This window comes from Danio aesculapii, chromosome 9, assembly GCF_903798145.1.
Source record: "Danio aesculapii chromosome 9, fDanAes4.1, whole genome shotgun sequence".
Classification (NCBI taxonomy): Eukaryota; Metazoa; Chordata; class Actinopteri; order Cypriniformes; family Danionidae; genus Danio; species Danio aesculapii.
Window position 1 is genome coordinate 16810515 of NC_079443.1, and position 19119 is coordinate 16829633.

At 34.7% G+C, this 19119-nt stretch overlaps 1 protein-coding gene across 1 annotated transcript in view; it reads left to right on the forward strand.

The window, feature by feature from the left end:
- st6gal2a (ST6 beta-galactosamide alpha-2,6-sialyltranferase 2a) overlaps positions 1-19119 on the forward strand; it is a 129432-nt gene that overhangs the window by 97386 nt on the left and 12927 nt on the right. Inside the window, exons 5-6 of the mRNA XM_056465038.1 lie at positions 5954-6055; positions 15934-16108. Coding sequence (XP_056321013.1) covers positions 5954-6055; positions 15934-16108 — 277 coding nt within the window. The remainder of the gene's footprint in view (positions 1-5953; positions 6056-15933; positions 16109-19119) is intronic.

Here is a 19119-nt window from a genome sequence, read left to right on the forward strand (position 1 = left end):
TTTTTTTGCATTGGTTTGTCTCTAATGATTGCCAAAAACAGATTTTGTGGGTCAAAATTAGGGCTGGCCGATAAAATCGGTATCAATATTTATTGACCAAACATCATTGTTTATATTGATTTAAAAAAGTTTCGTTATGAAGCGCTATAGTTTTATTAAAATGTAGCTGCTGAGCACGCACCTTGGAATCAATGCCATTAAGCTTAGGCTGTAAGTTTGTCATTTCTAATGGAGGGGCACGACTTCTGCCACGCGCACATGTTATGCAAGCGGCGCGCACATTTTCCAGCCGCACCTAGTTAAAAAGAAACATCTTAACTTTTACGAATATACACATTTCAGTAATAATGGCAGACTGATTACCTCAGACAAATACAGCACACCCAAACACTGCAGTGCGTTTTACTTTTCTCCATAAACTTGCATCGGAGGTATTTGTCATCCTCTGAGAAAATGCTTGATGGTTGCTTAGTTACGAAAGACGTCAGGGGAGCGCGAGCTCAAAGTCCATTGGAAATGGTCAAGGAATCCACGCACATGTACATGCAATGTAGTCATTCATCTTCACAATTTATAATGTTGCAATATGAATTTGAATAATGATGGCTGGTTCCTTTACTTAAAAGCTCAGATTTGATTATCATAATTTGTGTTGTTGACAGAGTTTGAGGTTTACTGTATCATTATTATTTACACCATAAAGTTTTCTTTGATTGTTTAGTATTTGTGCTTTACTATTGTAAACACTTTGTAACATTTTATATATCAAGTTTAAGAGTCTCTTTAACACTTAAGTTTATTTTATTATAAAGAGATCAGATATTTTGTTTAAATATTTTTGTTTTTGACTATTAAATCTATTTTCCTTAGTAATATTGGTAGATTAAAATACAGTGGCAAAAAAAAAAATCCTAATATTCCTAAATGTACTGTTTAAAAATATACAGTATCTATCAATATTGAATGATATGAAACATGTCATCATGATAATTTAATTTGCAATATCGGCCAGCCCTAGTCAAAATGATAGATTTTGACTAGGGCTGGGCAAGCCAGGGGTCAGAGGAAAATACATTTTCATGTGTTTTGTAGAAGAAAACGTTGTATGTAAATAGGCAAATTATGTATGTATTTGATTTATTTGCCTCAGAATACAGATATGAGTAAAGGTTTTGTGGATGCAGGAGCTGCTGAAGTGGAGATTAATGGCTCAGTTCAGGATAAAAAAAGCATTGCAATGTAAATCAACAAAAGGAATACTCAAAAGTGTTTTTTTTTTCTTTGCGATTTATGAAAAGACAAAATGCCAAAAATCACAATTATGTTTCAGCATCAATATCACAATGTGTGTATCTGCAATAGTCACATTACAGCAGTGTTTCCCAACCCTGTTCCTAGAGGCACACCAACAGTACATATTTTGGATGTCTCTATTATCTGACCCATTCATTACAGGTTTTGGAGTCTCTTCTGATGTTATGATAAGATGATTCAGGTGTGTTTGATTAGGGAGAGGTTGAAAATGTGGACTGTTTGTGTGCCTTCAGGAACAGGGTTGGGAAACTGCATTACAGGATGTGCAACATCGAAATGATATTATAGTTGAACAGGAACCACAGTTCAAAACATTAATGATTTGAGTAATTGCAAATTTTAACCATAAATTTACCAATTAATTCATCTTCTGCATGTGTTTTTAAGGCCTTTGACTGTGTAAGTATTTATGCCACTTTAAAGAATTTATCCTCAAGAAATTATGTTTGTAACTTTAAGATTATATACCATGAAGATACACGTTACAGTGTCATTTTACATTTGATTATTTAAGTTGTGCCTGAATACTGCTAGACCCTCAGAAAACCATGAAATAGCATTTGAAAAGTTCAGACGCACCATCTGAAATTGATCCAAAACATTTTTCTCAGCCACCTATGTTTAGTGTTCAGTTATTTTACGTTAAAGGCAATAAACATAACCTGTTCTATGTCATGAATGTAAAATTACTGAACCTACACATGAAAAATGCTCATTTTAGAAGAATATTTCAGATGGCACTTAGAGGTTTTTGCCTCGGAATGCTTCATTTCTTTCATTTGTATATTTGCTCTACTGTATTTATCAATGCTTGTGATTGGTATATTATATTTAATGCAGATGCACTGCACTACAAAATCATCATATCATCAGTCATCAATTAATCTAATGTTAATGTCAAAAGTAAAAAAAATAGACCTATTCTTTTAACCTAGTTAAAGAATAGTCAGTATCACAACAGGCAGAAAAACGAAACATTGCAATGTGCGTTGTTCAATACTCCAAAGTGTTTCATTTTTCCTTACACTTTTTGAAACGACTGAAAGCCCAAAAATCACAAAATTGACATGTACTTAAAAGAAAACACCTGCAGTGACTCCATTTAACAAATGAATGGATCTCTGGGTATAAAACTGATGCTTATTAGCTTATTACAGTGTAGGGTTTGAAAAATAGTTGGGAAATAAAGAAATGCCATTTGCTCACTCATGTCTATTTCAAACCCATTCGGTTGGACACAAAAGGACCGATTTCTGTGAAGACTGTGACCATGTGCTGGTATGCTGACAGGCTCAGAAAATCATTTTCAAAAGATTCTTCATAAAGACACACTGAAATTGGTCTAAATGATTCATGTGCAGGATTTAGTGTTGGGTATAATTAAGTAATTAAGTACTGTGATTATCTTTCTAATTATTGGTTAAAATGTTCTCTGATATCTACATAGTAGGTTTATGGCTTTGGTAAGTTAAAAAAAATCTCCAAAAATAATGATGTCATAAGCTTAATTATTACTCCATAAAATACCTCTACACTGTAAAAATTAGATAATCAATTAGGCATTACTTTAATAAGTTACAATGAACTAAAAACATAAGTTAATCATGTTCCAACTTCATTTTATAAGTTACACAAGCTGTTTTAAGTCAGTTTAACATAATACAAGTTCAATAGACTCATAAGGTTAATTTGTTTCAGCTTAAAATTTAACGCAACCAGGATTTGTAGAATCCAGAAGGTCCATAATTGACCATATATGGATTGTGTCATGAATATTAATTAGCACACTCTGACAAGCAGTTCTCTTTCTCACACATGCACAGAGCATGATGTACACTGAACATGGACAAATAGAAACCCAATCAATGAGTAATGTTAACCTATTTTGCTCATGAGATGTGGATAAAGGCAAAATTATAATTATACTTGACAAAAGAGGCAGATAAAGATGTATAGCTTTGAATTTTTAAGCTATAATGTCAAAGAAAACACAGCCAGGACAATATCATCTGCATGACAAGATGACAGTTGATTTGACATGATTCAGCAGTCTACATGTGTTTCAAATTTCACAATAAACATGACAAATTAACAAAAGTTGTTGCTTATTAAATGCAGCCTAATGCATATTAATGATCTCAGAGCTACATATGAGACTGTGTTCTCTTGATGAGGTGTCTTCATCAGGTTCAAATGCAGAGGGCATGACCTGTGAGTTGTGCAACAGTTTGCTTTGTCTTCTGATTGGCCCGTTGTCCCCCGGGGGTTTTACACTCATGGAATTTACATGAGAGCAAGGAAACAATCGAAATGTATATGAGGTTCATGGTATGATAATTTCCATATACTGATCTCTTGTTACTAGACTATGCCTAGATATACACAGATTTTCTTTATAGGGCACCTTTATTTACAAAACAAACAGCATCAAATTAGTTTCAGGAGGGAGCACTTAAAGTCAAAAAAGGACAACAAAATAAAATGACAACTCTAAACTATCTCCATAGCTAAACAAAAACAGGAGAACAAGACAAACAAGAAACAAGAAACTATTCAAAGATGAATGCTGCCCACCTCCCTATACATCTCCCATAATATTAGCACATTAAAATAGACTAAATAAAGAAAAAGAAAGCCAACACTGTCAGTCCGACTGCACTCATAACATTTCAGTTAACAAGCATCATATTCTACTGAATGATTTTAATGATTTTGGCAGAGAACAGCGGACAGGGACTCATCAAGAGAGCCCAACTGCATCAGTGATTGCACTTTTTTATCTCTTAAATGATAGAAATAACAACACAGTCAAAAATGACCAGTTGGCTTTATTTAAAATAAGTGAGTAAACCTGTTGCTTTTTAAATATTTAGCTGACTTTACATAAAGGGAGTAAATACGTTGCCTTCAAATCTTTAAGTTAATGAACTGTGCATAATTATAAAAATTAAGTTAAATCGACTTAAGTTCTGAGTTACAATGGGTTTATTTTTTAAGTCAACTTGTTTACTCGCTTTTTTAAAGTCAACTTGTTTCTTTTAAGTCAACTTGTTTACTTATGTTTTAGTAAAGTCAGCTTGTTTACTCACTTTTTTAAGTAGTAAACTTGTTGTTTTTAAGTAAACTTGTTTACACACCGTTTTAAGTAGTAAACCTGTTGCTTTTAAGTCAACTTGTTTACTCATGTTTTAGTAAAGTCAGCTTGTTAACTCACTTTTTTAAGTAGTAAACTTGTTGCTTTTAAGTCAACTTGTTTACACACCATTTTAAGTAGTAAACTTGTTGCTTTTAAGTCAACTTGTTTACTCACTTTTTAAGTAAAGTCAACTTGTTGCTTACTTTAAGTAAAGTAAATCACTTTTTACAATGTATGGCTGTATACGAAATCGCCCCATACCCTCATGTAGTGCACTATTTGAGGTAGAAGCCATTGTTAGTGCTGAAACCATATTGGACGTTATAAAGTGCACACGCGCCGAATAAGAGTTCGCACCCTGAATGAATCTAAATGTTTTCATTAGATTGCACTGTAATGCATGGGGCTGGGCGATTAATCAAAAAGTAAACAGAATCAACATTCACAACCTAAAATCGAAACTTTTCCAGATATTTTTTTTTTTAATATATATTTTTTTAATAAATTTTTTTATTAAACTGATGGGCTAAGTTTTTACAAGTGCCAAGTCCTGTGGAAGAGCTTAATATGGATACTTTTGTTTTGTGTTTATCTTATGAATAAAGGTAACTGCAATCACTCGATGTAGAAGTAAATTTATACTCTGGTTGAGTAGGATGATGGACCCATTCTTGAGCCTTACTTTGCACTTTATTGACGATGATTGGAAGCTGCTCCTGAGATGCCTTGAGACGGCATACTTTCCATTACATAAAAAATTATTATTTACATTAAAATATTTGTTTACAGAAGATGCAAGAAATGCACTCTTTAAAATATAATTTACAGGATATGCAAGAGTAATTTTATTTAGAAGAGATACTGCTTAATTTCCCAGTGATGGGTTGCAGCTGGAAGGGCATCCGCTGTGTAAAACGTGCTGGATAAGTTGGCGGCTCATTCTGCTGTGGCAACCCCAGATTAATAAAGGGACTAAGCCGAAAAGAAAAGAAATAAATGAATGAATGAAAGATACTGCTTAATTATTATTTTAATATGAAAAACACTGAAAATTATTTCCAAAAGTGCAAGTTAATTATTTTCACTTTTTTAATAAGAAAAAAAGTAACTTGGTTTTAGGCAATGTGTGTTTTCATTTCAGTTGTTGACGTTCAATAAATAAATAATCATACATAGTAGATAGTGTTTCCTTCAATTATTTTAAAATCAAGTAATGCTCATGTAATATGTGAGAATATTTACTGTACAAAACCTTTCAGTGAACTATGAGGGGGTGGGTTACAGTGTTCAATTAATTGGGTAATTGACCCTAGTAATGCAGCATGTTCTCTTCTTTTTCCACAAGCAAAAAAAAAAAGAGAAGAATGGAAACCTACCCTTTATATATTTTTTCTGGCTACCCAAAGAACTTGTTGTTCCAAAATTGAAAAGACCTCAGTCTTGTGTCTTTTTCCCACCTCTGTCTGTCTTCTCAGTATAACCTGTTGTCTGCTTTGTGTGCAGATCCTGGCGAATCCCATGCACAGGTTCAACAGAAGCTCATTGTATAAGAATGTAACGCTGGTGGCATGGGATCCTGCACCGTACACCCTCAACCTGCACAAAGTGAGTACACAACAGTTTGTTCATTTGTTATCTGCAACCTTTATGGTGTTTAAGCATAAGATTCTGACAGTGTGATAACCTTGGATAAAAATATCACAGTATTGTGTTTACTGCTTAAAAATTCTTTTTTGAAATGTCTGGGTAAAAAAACAACTACTTTTTCATTATTAAACACAATATATTTCATTTTAAGAAACATTTGAAATATTTTAAAAGAGTAATCATGTCAGGCTAAATAATTCAAATAGTATTCAATGGTTTCAGAAAAACACATATCTTTACAACTTATAAAACATCTTTGGATCTATGAATCTATCTTTTCTTTGGACACAAAGCAAACCACTGCACTTTTCAGGTTATAGCATGCTGAATGTTGGTGTATAAGTGATTTGTTTTTCAGATGTTTGCTGAATCATAGGCTGAGCAGTAGCTTTTGATGTGGACATATACTGTTGCTCTAAAAAAACTAAATAAAATAGTCATAAAAACTTATAATGAACGCTGTTCACAATTTCCTGTAGAATATACAGTAACCTACTGGCAGCAGTTCGCCAGTAACTTACTGTAAATCAGCAAAAATACTGTATTTACATTTAAAGCGCAATTTTTACTGCTATTGTAGTTCTATTTTATGTATTTACAGTATTTAATAGTTTTACTGTAAAACATACAGTAATTTTACAATGCAGCTTTAAAATACAGTAACATACTGCATAAAATACAGTTCTTATTACAGTAAAATACGGTCTAATTGACAAAAATCGTTATCAGTGAAGGAATGGTATACCAGAAAATTTTTGTGGATTTCAAAACCTTGACTTTTTGTAAACCTTGGTTATCGTCCCATACCTAATTGTGTTTTGCAAACCGTCTGCACAACCATGTCTCTAGAATTGTGTATTTTGTGTATTACTCTCTGTCTCTCTCTCCACACAAGTAGAGCAGGTGGTGAGGTACTGTGTGGTTGCAATTGACATATGATTGGGACGGTTATGCTGATTTGTCTGTTTGAGTTCTTCTGCTTGCACGCCGCTACGAATCAGACTACAATACTGGAGAAAAAAAAGATCATAATGGATTGCTATAAATGCCTTTTGTTCCCGTGTCTCTGTGGAATTGCCGTATAACCCCAATGCTGATTTTCTCAATCCCATCATCTCCAACTGCTGTGGACATGAAATGAGTCATTCATAGGCTGCACAGAACACAATGTTGGCACTTTATATTAGGTTTGATAAAGGTGCAGTATGTAAGTTTGACACCTGTGGTTGAACTAGGTATTGCATGCGAGGTTTAAAACATGCAAGCACAGGTTGCCAGACTGGCGACACCAACAGGATTGTGCGTGACTATCGAGCTTAAAGGCCGATTTAAACCGCGTTCTAATTAAAAGCAAAGGCACATGATAGAAAGAATATTCTCCATATTAAAAGGAGTTTTTGTTTTAACCAGCACCTGAAATTTATATTTTAGAAACGGCTTCTATTTCATGCAGCTGAACAATAGGATACACTGACAATGATCACCTCAGGTACACCTCGTGTGCTTTATTCAGTGTTAAATGCTAGTAATGTGAGTTTGAATGCCATTTTACATGACATTTATTTACTACTGAAAGCAGCAGCAGATAGTTCACCTCAAATCTTGAAAATAAATAAAACTGTTTGAAATTGAACTTTAGAATTGTGACTCATTGCAAGCCAACACATATCAGTGATTCAGCATCTACATTAAATAATAATAAAGAGTTGTAATATGTATTAATTAGATTATAAAATTTACCATTTCGTTGGAGTGCAGTAAGTGCACTATTCTGTGTTTTTTAATTACTGTGTTTAAATTTCTGTCATGTTTCCTCTGTTGCAAAGAGCATAATTGCTTGTCATTGCAAATCTTGTCACATAATGTATTATGACACACGTTTACATTAGTAATATTTATTTTATTTGCTAATTAATAATGACCTCATGTGGAACTCAGAATCTGCTTCTTATTTAAGAGTCTGCTACTGTCCACCGGAGGTCGCATTTCAGTCATGAACACGTACTTTGAGAGCCTTCCTGACTGAATGAAAGAATTAAATATGTGGTTTTCTACCAAGGAAACCTGGGTTGCTGAAATGTAATTGGCTAAACCGGCATTGGAGGGTTAAAAGAACCAAAACAAAGACACCCGTTCTGGCATGTAATGCACATTTTCAAAGCAGAAGATCTGACTTCAGCATTTTTGGATAAACAAGAATGTTCACTTAGCATGTTTCTTAAATATCTGGAAACATATTATTGTGTTTTTATGCTTTAGAAGAGTCAAAAACTTACATAAAGCACTTTTAATTTGTTATGATTGTTTTATTATTCTTTTGCTCATAATATTTAAAAAATAGTGGTAAAGTTATATTGCTTGGATGAGAGTAGATGCAGTTTTGTTTTGATTGTATAGTGACATTTCTTTTGGAAAAATAATTCCTGCAATTTCGGGATGTGATTTCTGGAGATTTTTGACCACTTGAACAATCTTCTTAATGGTGCCGTTGGGCGAAATAAACACACATGCTCATTCAGGCTGGTTCATAACATTTCTGATTGACTGAAATTATTGTTGCCCTGATAGATGCAGTATTAATTTTGTGAGTGAATTTTTATTTAGTTTTAGTCTCAGTCCTTTGAATGAAATGCCATTTAGTTTTGGTTATATTTTAGTCTTCTGAATTCACTGTAATTTTAGTATAATTTTAGTGAATTAAACACAATTTTAGTTAAATAGATCTACTTTAGATTTAGATTCTCATATATTGCCTTTTCTGCATATACAATTAGTAGTAATAGTTTTTAAATACTGCTTATTCTAAAATATTGATCCTTAAAATTGTTCTTTGTAACATAACCTCTGCTTAAGTCCATCCATATCAATCCATATCAATTCACATAATCAAACTTTATTGCTTAGGCCAGTGTTTCCCAACCCTGTTCCTGGAGGCACACCAACAGTGTATATAGTGGACGTCTCCCTTATCTGACCCATTCATTTCAGGTTTTGGAGTCTCTTCTTATGTTCTGATAAATTGATTCAGGTGTGTTTGATTAGGGAGAGGCTGAAAATGTGTACTGTTGGTGTGCCTTCGGGAACAGGGTTGGAAAACACTGGCACAGGCCACAAAAACATTCAATGGATTTATAATAACAATGTTACCAAAATGTATAACAACATTGTAGAGTACATCAAATAGGTATGAATATTAAGCAATTTGGTTTTTTAAATTACAATGCCAGTGGAGATGCACTTAAAGTTTATTAAAGAAAAGCACATTGGAGGATATGGCGGAGAGGGAAGGGCAGTCAAAGGGGGGGTAAGAAAGATAAGGAGAAAACAGATTTTTTGTTCATTTTTATTTATTTATTTATTCATTTATTTTTATTTGAATATTACACATCTCTCTTATTTAGTTTGGAAAAAATAGATGAGATTTGTTTAGATTAATGATTGGTTAAAATTTTAAATGCTACAAAATGACAATGTCGTTGACGAAAAGGGGCCATTCTCATATTGTCTAAAAGTGCATGGAAAGCATGAGCTGTGTCACTTCACCATTTTCAACGTGCTTTGCACTCGCTCTCCGATGTCATCTGTCATTGCCAGCCAACCATCAACCATTTTCAGTGACAAAACATTGCCGCAGAAAATTACAATGACGAAAATGATTCATAAACAAAATTAACACTGAAAAGGAATTTTCTGTGCTTTTTTTTTTGGTCATTTTTCTTAAAATCACTTTCTTAGAATAACTTCTGCAATGCTCAACAGGGTTTTGCTAAAAATAACAGCTCTATGCTTTGGTTTTACCAATGAGTGAGATTGGCCTATGTGTGTGAAACAGGAAGTGATGGTTGAACAATGTCCTGTTTCTGGTTGTTCAGCAATCAATCAACCAATTAAACAACGAATTAATCAATCAGTCAATGCTAATATACTTTCTCTATATTTTTCTCATGAATTCATGAGGGTGATAATAATTATTTCACACATCTACTGTATTTACCATGTGCCTGGAAGGGCATCCTCTGCATAAAAAGTTGTGTCAGAGTAACAGGTGGTTTATTCCATTGTGGTGACCACTGATAAATCATAGACTAAGCCTTAGGAACATGAGGAAGTGATATATTTACATAAGAGATAAGCTTTTTAATAATACTTTACTGTTTAAGTTTGTTTGTTCTCTATAAAAGCGGAGTTGTTTTGTTTATACCAGGCAGGGCTTAATTTGTGCTGGAACACACCGGATCCGGCACCTCATTTTACCAATCCCCCTCCTCAAATGCCTTCCACCCCCTGTCCGCTGTTCACTTTCACTTTCTTTCACGACGCCCCAACTCTTCACACTCTTCCGCGACAACTCCCCCCCCACTCTTCACTTCCGTCCTGCGTCCACGACGCCCGTCTGCCATCCAACATTACCACGCCCACCCCTTGAGTAACATGACGGATCAGTTACGCCGATCTGTTCCAGGACCTTGCAATTAGCAATTAGGCACTGATACCAGGTGTTCATAATCTCTTTCTTGGATGGCTAGTGTCCTGCAAAGTTTAGTTCCAGACCCAATCAGACACACTTGTCTTGTGCTAGCTACTGTATAATCAAGCTTTTACTAGGCTTACTAAAAACGTTTGTTGGAGCTAAAATCTGCAGAGGACCGGACCTCCAGGACTGAGTTTGAGAACCCCTGGTTTATACTTTGATCAGAAGTTTGACCAATGAATAAAGGTGTATTTTTTACAGTCTCCTTTGCTCATATTTACCAGACAAGATCATTGAAGTGTCACTGATGTGATTAATAGACTCAAGATTGTGTAATGCAGACTTGACAATCGTATCCTTTTCACAGCAAGTCCTTAGAGGGGTAAAAAGTGTCGGGGCATGTGGAGTTCAGAACAGCTTTCAAATATCTTTACAATAAAGGGCTTTTTCTGCTGGCGGTGAAATGGAGAAAATGGACAGAAGGTCAATGAATGTGTCTGCACAAGGTTGGTGCTTAACTCCACTCGATTTATATTTCTTTTTCAACCCTTCTCCCATCTCCGCTTTTATTTTCCCCGTCAATTCAAGAATTCAATAATGCCTCATGACGTGCGTGAATGCTGCTGCGAAGGGTTTCCAGAACACTGTGTATCGAATCTGCAGTGAACTCCACGAACATCCTTGACTTCTTGTTTATGAGGAACAGAAGTACAATATGTTCAAGCGTAATTAATTTAAGGTTTAATGTAGTGAGTGCTACAAATTATGCATATAAATAATAAACAGTTTGCTGTGGGATCAGAACGACTGCTCTGTCTGAAACTAAGAGCTATTATGTAATGCTTTTTTATATAATACTGAAGAAACCAGTGTTTGTTCATTAACTTTGTCAATCAAACAAGGAACAACAATGACTAACATTAAATAACATTAAGAAAGACCATAAATGTACCATTCATTGTTTGTCATGTTAGTAAACGCATTAACTAACAAAAGCACATGGAACCTTATTATAGTAAGTGTTAATATAAGTTATAAGTATTATATATATAAGTAAGTGTTACCAGTTATTTTTCATTGTAGTCTCTGCCTTCACAGATCATTAAACATCTTATGCACAGGTCAAACAAAACAAGAAGGACGTTGTTATTTGTTTGGTTTAATTCTACTGTTTTTTGGGGTTTTTTTTTTTTCGGGGGAATGGGTGTGTATTTAGATGGACTGTCTGAAAACAAAACTGCTATCAAACCTCCTCATGAAAAGGCAGAGTTGTTAACAATATAAACTAAACACTGGATTTCATAAGTATTTGTGGCATCTGAAGAGTGGGTGAATGTTTTATTGATTGCAATAACGCTACTTAACACCACCTCCCCACTGCTCTGTGACAGAATGATCAATGTGCTACAAATAACTTTGGTGATCCATGGTTCATTAAAAATAAAAGCCTAACAAACTAATTGAAATGTTGTTCATTTTAGGCAACATTTTATATTGATGGTCTATTTGAGTATTAGTAGACTGTCTGCTTAATATCTGTTGATACTGCTCTATTTAACTGACTATGAGACTGTGAAATTACATGTCAACTTAGGCCCCGTTTACACTACTACATTTTAGTTTTAAAACGCATATGTACAGTTACACCATCTGTCCACACTACGCTGGAGTTTTCAAGCCCCGAAAACAAAGCGTTTTGAAAACGCTGGAGAGGGCGTTTTCATTCAAAAACGCTGCTGCTCCGTGTCAGTGTGGATGGGGGGAAACGGAGACATCTAAAAACAGAAGCATGGCTGTAGACATTCGTCTATCTGATTGGGGCTTTTTCCTCAATATTAAGTAGCCTACGCACAGTTCAGTCCTGCTCCCTCACCTTGTAAGTTCAGACTTCGCAAGTTTGATATAGAAAACACACTCCCAATGACACATCGGGTAAATCTTCAAAGGGAACAGTTTACTTTATAACCTTATTCACATCACCCTGGATACGAGATATGGATTCACTATCTTAACAATAAAATGAAAACACGATATGAGGAACTGATATTTTAATTTTGATATTAACAACTTAACAGACAACAGAAATGTTGAAGCATCGTACTGTATACTGTATATGACAGTCATCTTCACTGTATGCGTATTCATAACAAAACGGAGCCTATAACATTACTGCCTCCTTTCTTTTACATTTCATCCGAGCACAGCTCTCATCTGGCTAGACATGCTGCAGCGCATGCCAGTGTGTGTGTGTGTGGTTTTCATTCTAAAATGCCATTTTAAACTAAAACGTGTTAGTGTAAACGGGGCCTTACACTAACCCTAATCATAACTCCAACCTAACAGTCTACTTATAAACTAATGAGAATTAGTTGGCATGTAGATGCAATGTAACTTAAATTCAACAAACGAACCATCAAAATAAAGTGTGACCTCATTTTATCTTTACTGTATACTTTAAAAACACATTGATTCTAGTTATTTAGTAAAGAGCACCCAATTAATCCTTTGTTTTCTTTCTTTTTTGTTAGTCTTAAATGACAGAAGTGTCACCTTTAAAGATCTTTACTCAAATCTTGTTGTCAAAACTCGTGTTGTTTAAGATAAAACACACCAAGACATTCAAAGAAAGATTAGAAATATGTTAGGAATAGGGGAAAATCTTTAAATGGGATGATAGCATGGCTAGACCTATGAAATACGTGAGATTCTGCTTGGTCAGAGGTGCCCAAACTTGGGCTGTGGACCAAAGTTGGCCCGTGGAACCCTTTGATTTGGCTGTTATGTTTTTATTGCAATATGTAATAATTTTAAAAGTTATACTGCATTAGTTAATATGATTTAACGTGATGTTTTTGATTTATTTTTAAATATTTTCAAATCATTTCATTTAAATTCAATATTTTTAAAAATGAACCATGGCAACTTTAATGTAATATAGTTTGGTAAATTTACCTTTGGTCCATGGCTCACAATTATATTTGATTTTTGGCCCTTTATATGATAAAGTTTGGGCACCCCTGTGCTATGAGATCTGTATGATACATGGCAAAGCACACTTTTCCCCCCGACGGGCCGCACTCACATTGCATTCGAGCCTGAGCACGCTCACGTCATCGATGATGCGCTGTTCAGTTTAAGAAGAGCTCTCACTCAGCACAGTGGAGATTTCTTTATATCGTTAAATCGGTTTAGTGGTTTGGGATGCAGTGACACGCAGTCAAATATTTCGCCGAAAAGATCAGCCACTTTCGGCGCTCATAAATAATCATAAAGTCCTTGTGCTGCAGGAATTAGGAGGCTTCCTGAAGGTGCAGTTGTTGTACAGTGAGGGGTTTGCGTCTTTAAAAATCTACGTCAGTTTGCGTTCATTAAGCGGTAAGAATGATTAATAAATCCATATAAAACAATCTCTTAAAATTCACATAGTTCAGTTTCAGGCTCAGGTGCGCTTTGCACTCACGCTACAAGCGTACTGAGCCCAAGTGAACTGGGCTCTGGCACACCTCTTGCAACCGGGCCAGCGCCAACTGGATCGCATCTGAGCCTGATTCAGAGCACTCACGCATCTCAAAGGATTCAGGAAATGGCCCTGGACATGGTTTGGATAGCATCGTGTGAGTGGCTCCATAGAGTTGTGCAAGGATGTACATCTGAGACATATTACAAAACATATTCTTTGTATTTCAGATTCGCAAAAATGTAGATGACACCCTGTCATGGATTTGTCATCTGAAACGTGCAGTAAACTGTACACAGAGCAATGTATTTGATATCATTTTCAATGAGCCTGGGCAGCATTTTATCCTTGCAAATGCTTTGTCATGACCTACACCGTATAAAGTGACTTGACAAGTTTTCACTTTACTTAAAACATTTAATATTACTTTTATTGTCAACATCGTTCCCTCTCATGCAATCCCATGTAAAGCATGCTGAGTACCACACATCCACACATATTTCAGTTGGTATCCCAGGTCTGGAGGATTGCTTTTTGCCAACAGTGTCAGAGGCCACAGGATTGACGTTGTACTACTATGTCACATTCCACCCTGATCTCACAAGGAAATGTAACTATTTTACATTTTTTCAGTTTAGTTGCTCATTCGTAAGAATTAGAGTTCAGTCATATGAAAATATATGATTTTAAAAAGGAGGGGTGGCACCAAACCCCACCCCTAAACCCAACCATCATTGGGGATGAGCAAATCTTCCTAAATTGAATGAATGAGACTCATACAAATTAGCCATTAAAGTAACATCATACAGTAGTTACGAATTGCAGGAGATATTGCACATATTCTAATGTAATTAAAATGTTACTGAGAGATTCTCACATAATTTGAAAAAAAACATGCAAATGGAGGCATCTCCAACAAGACAATGCATCTATGAAATTATAAGAGACCATCAATATTAATTAATTGTTTATCAGGGTTTCCAAGCATTAATAGCAGAGAAGATTAGTTCATGAGTCTCAAGTCCTTGCGATTCGACTCGACTGCACCATTGGTTGATAGTTAATAGTGGGGCAGTCCACACAAATGTCCAAACATTTCTATTTGTTAAGAACTGTCCAGCTTTTCTCAATACCTCTGCTTTGTAAGATCCATACAAGCATGTTTTCACCATTTTTCATGTTAATTGTCATTGTTACTCTACTACCTTACCTGTCGGGCAACATGGCGGACAGTGATGGGCACAGAATACTGCCGATATGAATGGTTGGATTCTACTAAGATGAAAAAACACTAAATTAATTTATAATAAATACTGAAGTGTTTATGAACTCTACTTTAGTATTATGCTGGATATATTTTAGTATTTACAACACTATTAATCAATGCTACAGCATACTGTAGTAATAATTATAGTGAACCGATGAACTAATAAATACTGTAGTATACTTCAGTTTTTAATATGGTCAACTGTGATGCGTCATTGTATAATATAGCTTATACTTTTACTAAACTTAGTGTGTTGGCTAATTTGGTTAAATTATTTGCATTACCACAGCAATGGAATTGCTACAGCAGATTAATTCAAGTAAACTGCACTATAATGTCTTTATGCACTATTATATGTCTTACTGCAGTATTATATCGCATGTATGTCTTTCTTTTTTTTTCATTTAAAACCTGTTTAACACACTTTTATTATTTGTTGTTTTTATTTCTTATACTGGTTAATTTTATTCTTGTCTATGTAAAGCACTGAATTACCATTGTGTGTAAAATGTGCTGTAAATAAACTTGCCTTGCTTTAATTTGCAAGGGTCTTAAATCTCACGGTTACACATTTCAACCAGTTCTCACCATCTCTTCACCCCCCACGCTAATGTATCAACTGTTCTGTGTTTGTATTGTAGTGGTACTCAAATCCAGACTACAACCTCTTCACACCATATATGGAGTACAGGATGCGCTTCCCTTCTCAGCCTTTCTACATCCTGCACCCCAAGTACATCTGGCAGTTATGGGACGTGATTCAAGCTAACAATCTGGAGAACATCCAGCCCAATCCACCCTCCTCAGGGTTCATAGGTAAGACACTATAAAAACTAAAGTATGCAAATAATGACAGATAAAATTGCAGTTTTCAAACTTCTTTGACAGTTTCAATCCAAAGTCCTGTCAGTGTTTGAAAGCAGTATGAACAAACTGATTTCAGCTCTTTATTTTTAGGCCACAGAAATTACACACCTCGCATTCACTTTATACACTTCACATCTAAGGTTTTGTTGTTGTCCACCTTTTCTAATGTTTTCTGGAATATGTTCTTGAGGACAAATCAAAATGTTTTATTTCCCTCTAAACAGTGTTATTATCGCTCCTGCTCTCGTGAATGTGGCTATTTGAGATGGCATGATTGTAAATTATAGTTCATTTCACTTTTACACTCATGCTTTTGTCCTTTCAGCTTAAAAATGGCACTTGAATGACACTTGAATACTCTGGTTTCTTCTTTTGACATTTTAAAGAGGTACTTGCAACCTGGTTACTATCCACGAGCACACACTGAAAATTTAATTTAAATCTGAATGCTAATACTTTCCCCCTGGCCTTGCGATTTTAATCAGGAGTGTGTGTATATGCTGTATATTAGACGTCTTTCCACATGATGTGGTTAAATAACTGGATTAACCACCTGACTGATCCCAATCACATCATCTCAAATGTGGCTTTAATAATTATACAATGAATTATGAAGCAAAACTTCATCATCAGAATAATTTTGTGTAATTACCTCCCAGGATTATCAAGCATCAGGCATTCTCGGGAAACTCAATATAACATCACAGCATTTGTGTGTGGAATCTCTGAAACACAGCACATTTAGCACATTGGAGGAAAATGTGTGGTTTCGTCTCATTCAGAAACTAGTGCTAGTTATGCTAGTTTCCCTGGAAGTGACGATTTTATTGTATTTAGCACATGGAGTGGAAACAGTGCTTCATTCACAAAAGCTTTGAGTGATATTCTAATTTTACACACTAGTTCAGTGTTTCCCAACCCTGTTCCTGGAGGCACAACAACAGTACATATTTTGAATGTCTCCCTTATTTGACCCATTAACTTCAGGTTTTGGAGTCTCTTCTAATCTTCTGATGAGTTGATTCAGGTGTGTTTGATTAGGGAGAGGTTGAAAATGTGTACTGTTGGTGTGCCTTCAGAAACAGGGTTGGGAAACACTGCACTAGTTAAATTCACACATTTGAACAGAAACAATATAATATTTTTATACAAATTATACAATTTACAATATTATCTGTTGCAATATTGTATCGATACACAGGCACCCATATCAATACATCACACATTTTTTACACTATTTGGTTGAATATTAAAATCATATATTAATTAATATATATTCATTTCTTTATAGTCCACTAGTAGATGGTTAAGTAAAATTGAGTAGATTTTTTTTTCTAGTTGGTTTAAAGAAAGCCGCAAGTTTTAAAATAAAGCTGCATCATTTAAATGTGCATAAAACATTATAAAATGTTTGTCAGCTTGTGAGGATAAAAGCATTTAAAATAATCAGATAGTAGCAGTACACAAATCTTGTCGCCTATTCAAGTTTTAGGAATGAAAAATAATATATATATATATATATATATATATATATATATATATATATATATATATATATATATATATATATATATATATATATATATATATATATATATAATAAAATCATTATTATTAAAATCATCTGGAATGGCAAAGAAAGCGTTCTTGCAGGACTCCCAGAGTTCATCAAGATTGTTTGGATTCATCTTCAGTGCCCCCTCCTTCATATTACCCCAGAAAAACTCAATAATGTTCATGTATGGTGACTGGGCTGACCAATCCTGGAGCACCTTGACCTTCTTTGCTTTCAGAAACTTTGATGTGGAGGCTGAAGTATGAGGAGCGCTATCCTGTTAAGGAATTTGCGCTCTCCTGTGGTCTTGATACCTCAGGCTGTTGATGTTGCAATCCACTCTGCAGATCTCTCACACGCCTCCATACTGAATGTAACCCCAAACCTAGATTTTTCAGGTTAGATCAACAGATGATTAATCTGAAAAATCTACCTTCTGCCACTTTTCCAAATGATCAACTAGAAGTCAAGTCATTATGTGTTGCTCTTAAAACTGGAATCGATGACAAGGCTTTTGTCAGGTAGTGTATATGAATGCTATGACAAGTCCAAGTCTATTAATTTATTTGTTAAGTTTAAGTTAATATGTAGAGTAATGCAAATAGGAGAAGTTGTTGTCCCACACTCACCTGTGTTTGGAGCTCACTCATAATTGCACATTGTTTGACATGAAGAATGAGTTGCTTATAAGAAGGTGTCTAGTACACATGGAGAGGAAATGAGTGTGTCATACTAAGAATTGCACAATGTTTTTACATAAATATGAAGTGTTGATAATAAAGAATCTGGTGCATCCGGAGAGGAGAGAGTAAGTCTTACATATACACTACAGCAATACAATTGAAAGTGAGTTAAACTAGTTAAAACATATGCTGTCAACATTTTAATTTGGGGACATAATTTGAAATTGGAAAAGTTTATAATTTGCAATATATCACAGAATATTGCAATAATGTTGTATCAAGACACCAGTATAATAACAATATTGTATCAGGGCAACTCACTGCAGTATCCATCTGCTCACCCCAGTATCTATCTTTTCTAAATGTATCTAATATTTTACTTTTCAAAAAAATATGAGCCATTGGATATTTTACCATTCAAGGAAATATAAGCATTTGAGACTGTTTCATATGTTTGAATGTATTTATTTAGATTTGTGAGATTTATTTTTATTTTTTCCCAAGATTAGCATGACGTTGGTGGATTGAGAATTGTATTTGTACAATAACATAGATACAGCTGCAAAAGTGAATATTAAACTGTCTTAATGATGTGCATAGCTGTTTTGTACAGTTTAAAAAAATAACTAGTTACAGTTCAATCCAAACACAATCATTCGTAGGCATTAAGAGTTACAAAAATCATTTTGACCTCATAGATCACAGATTGATTTGCATTTATA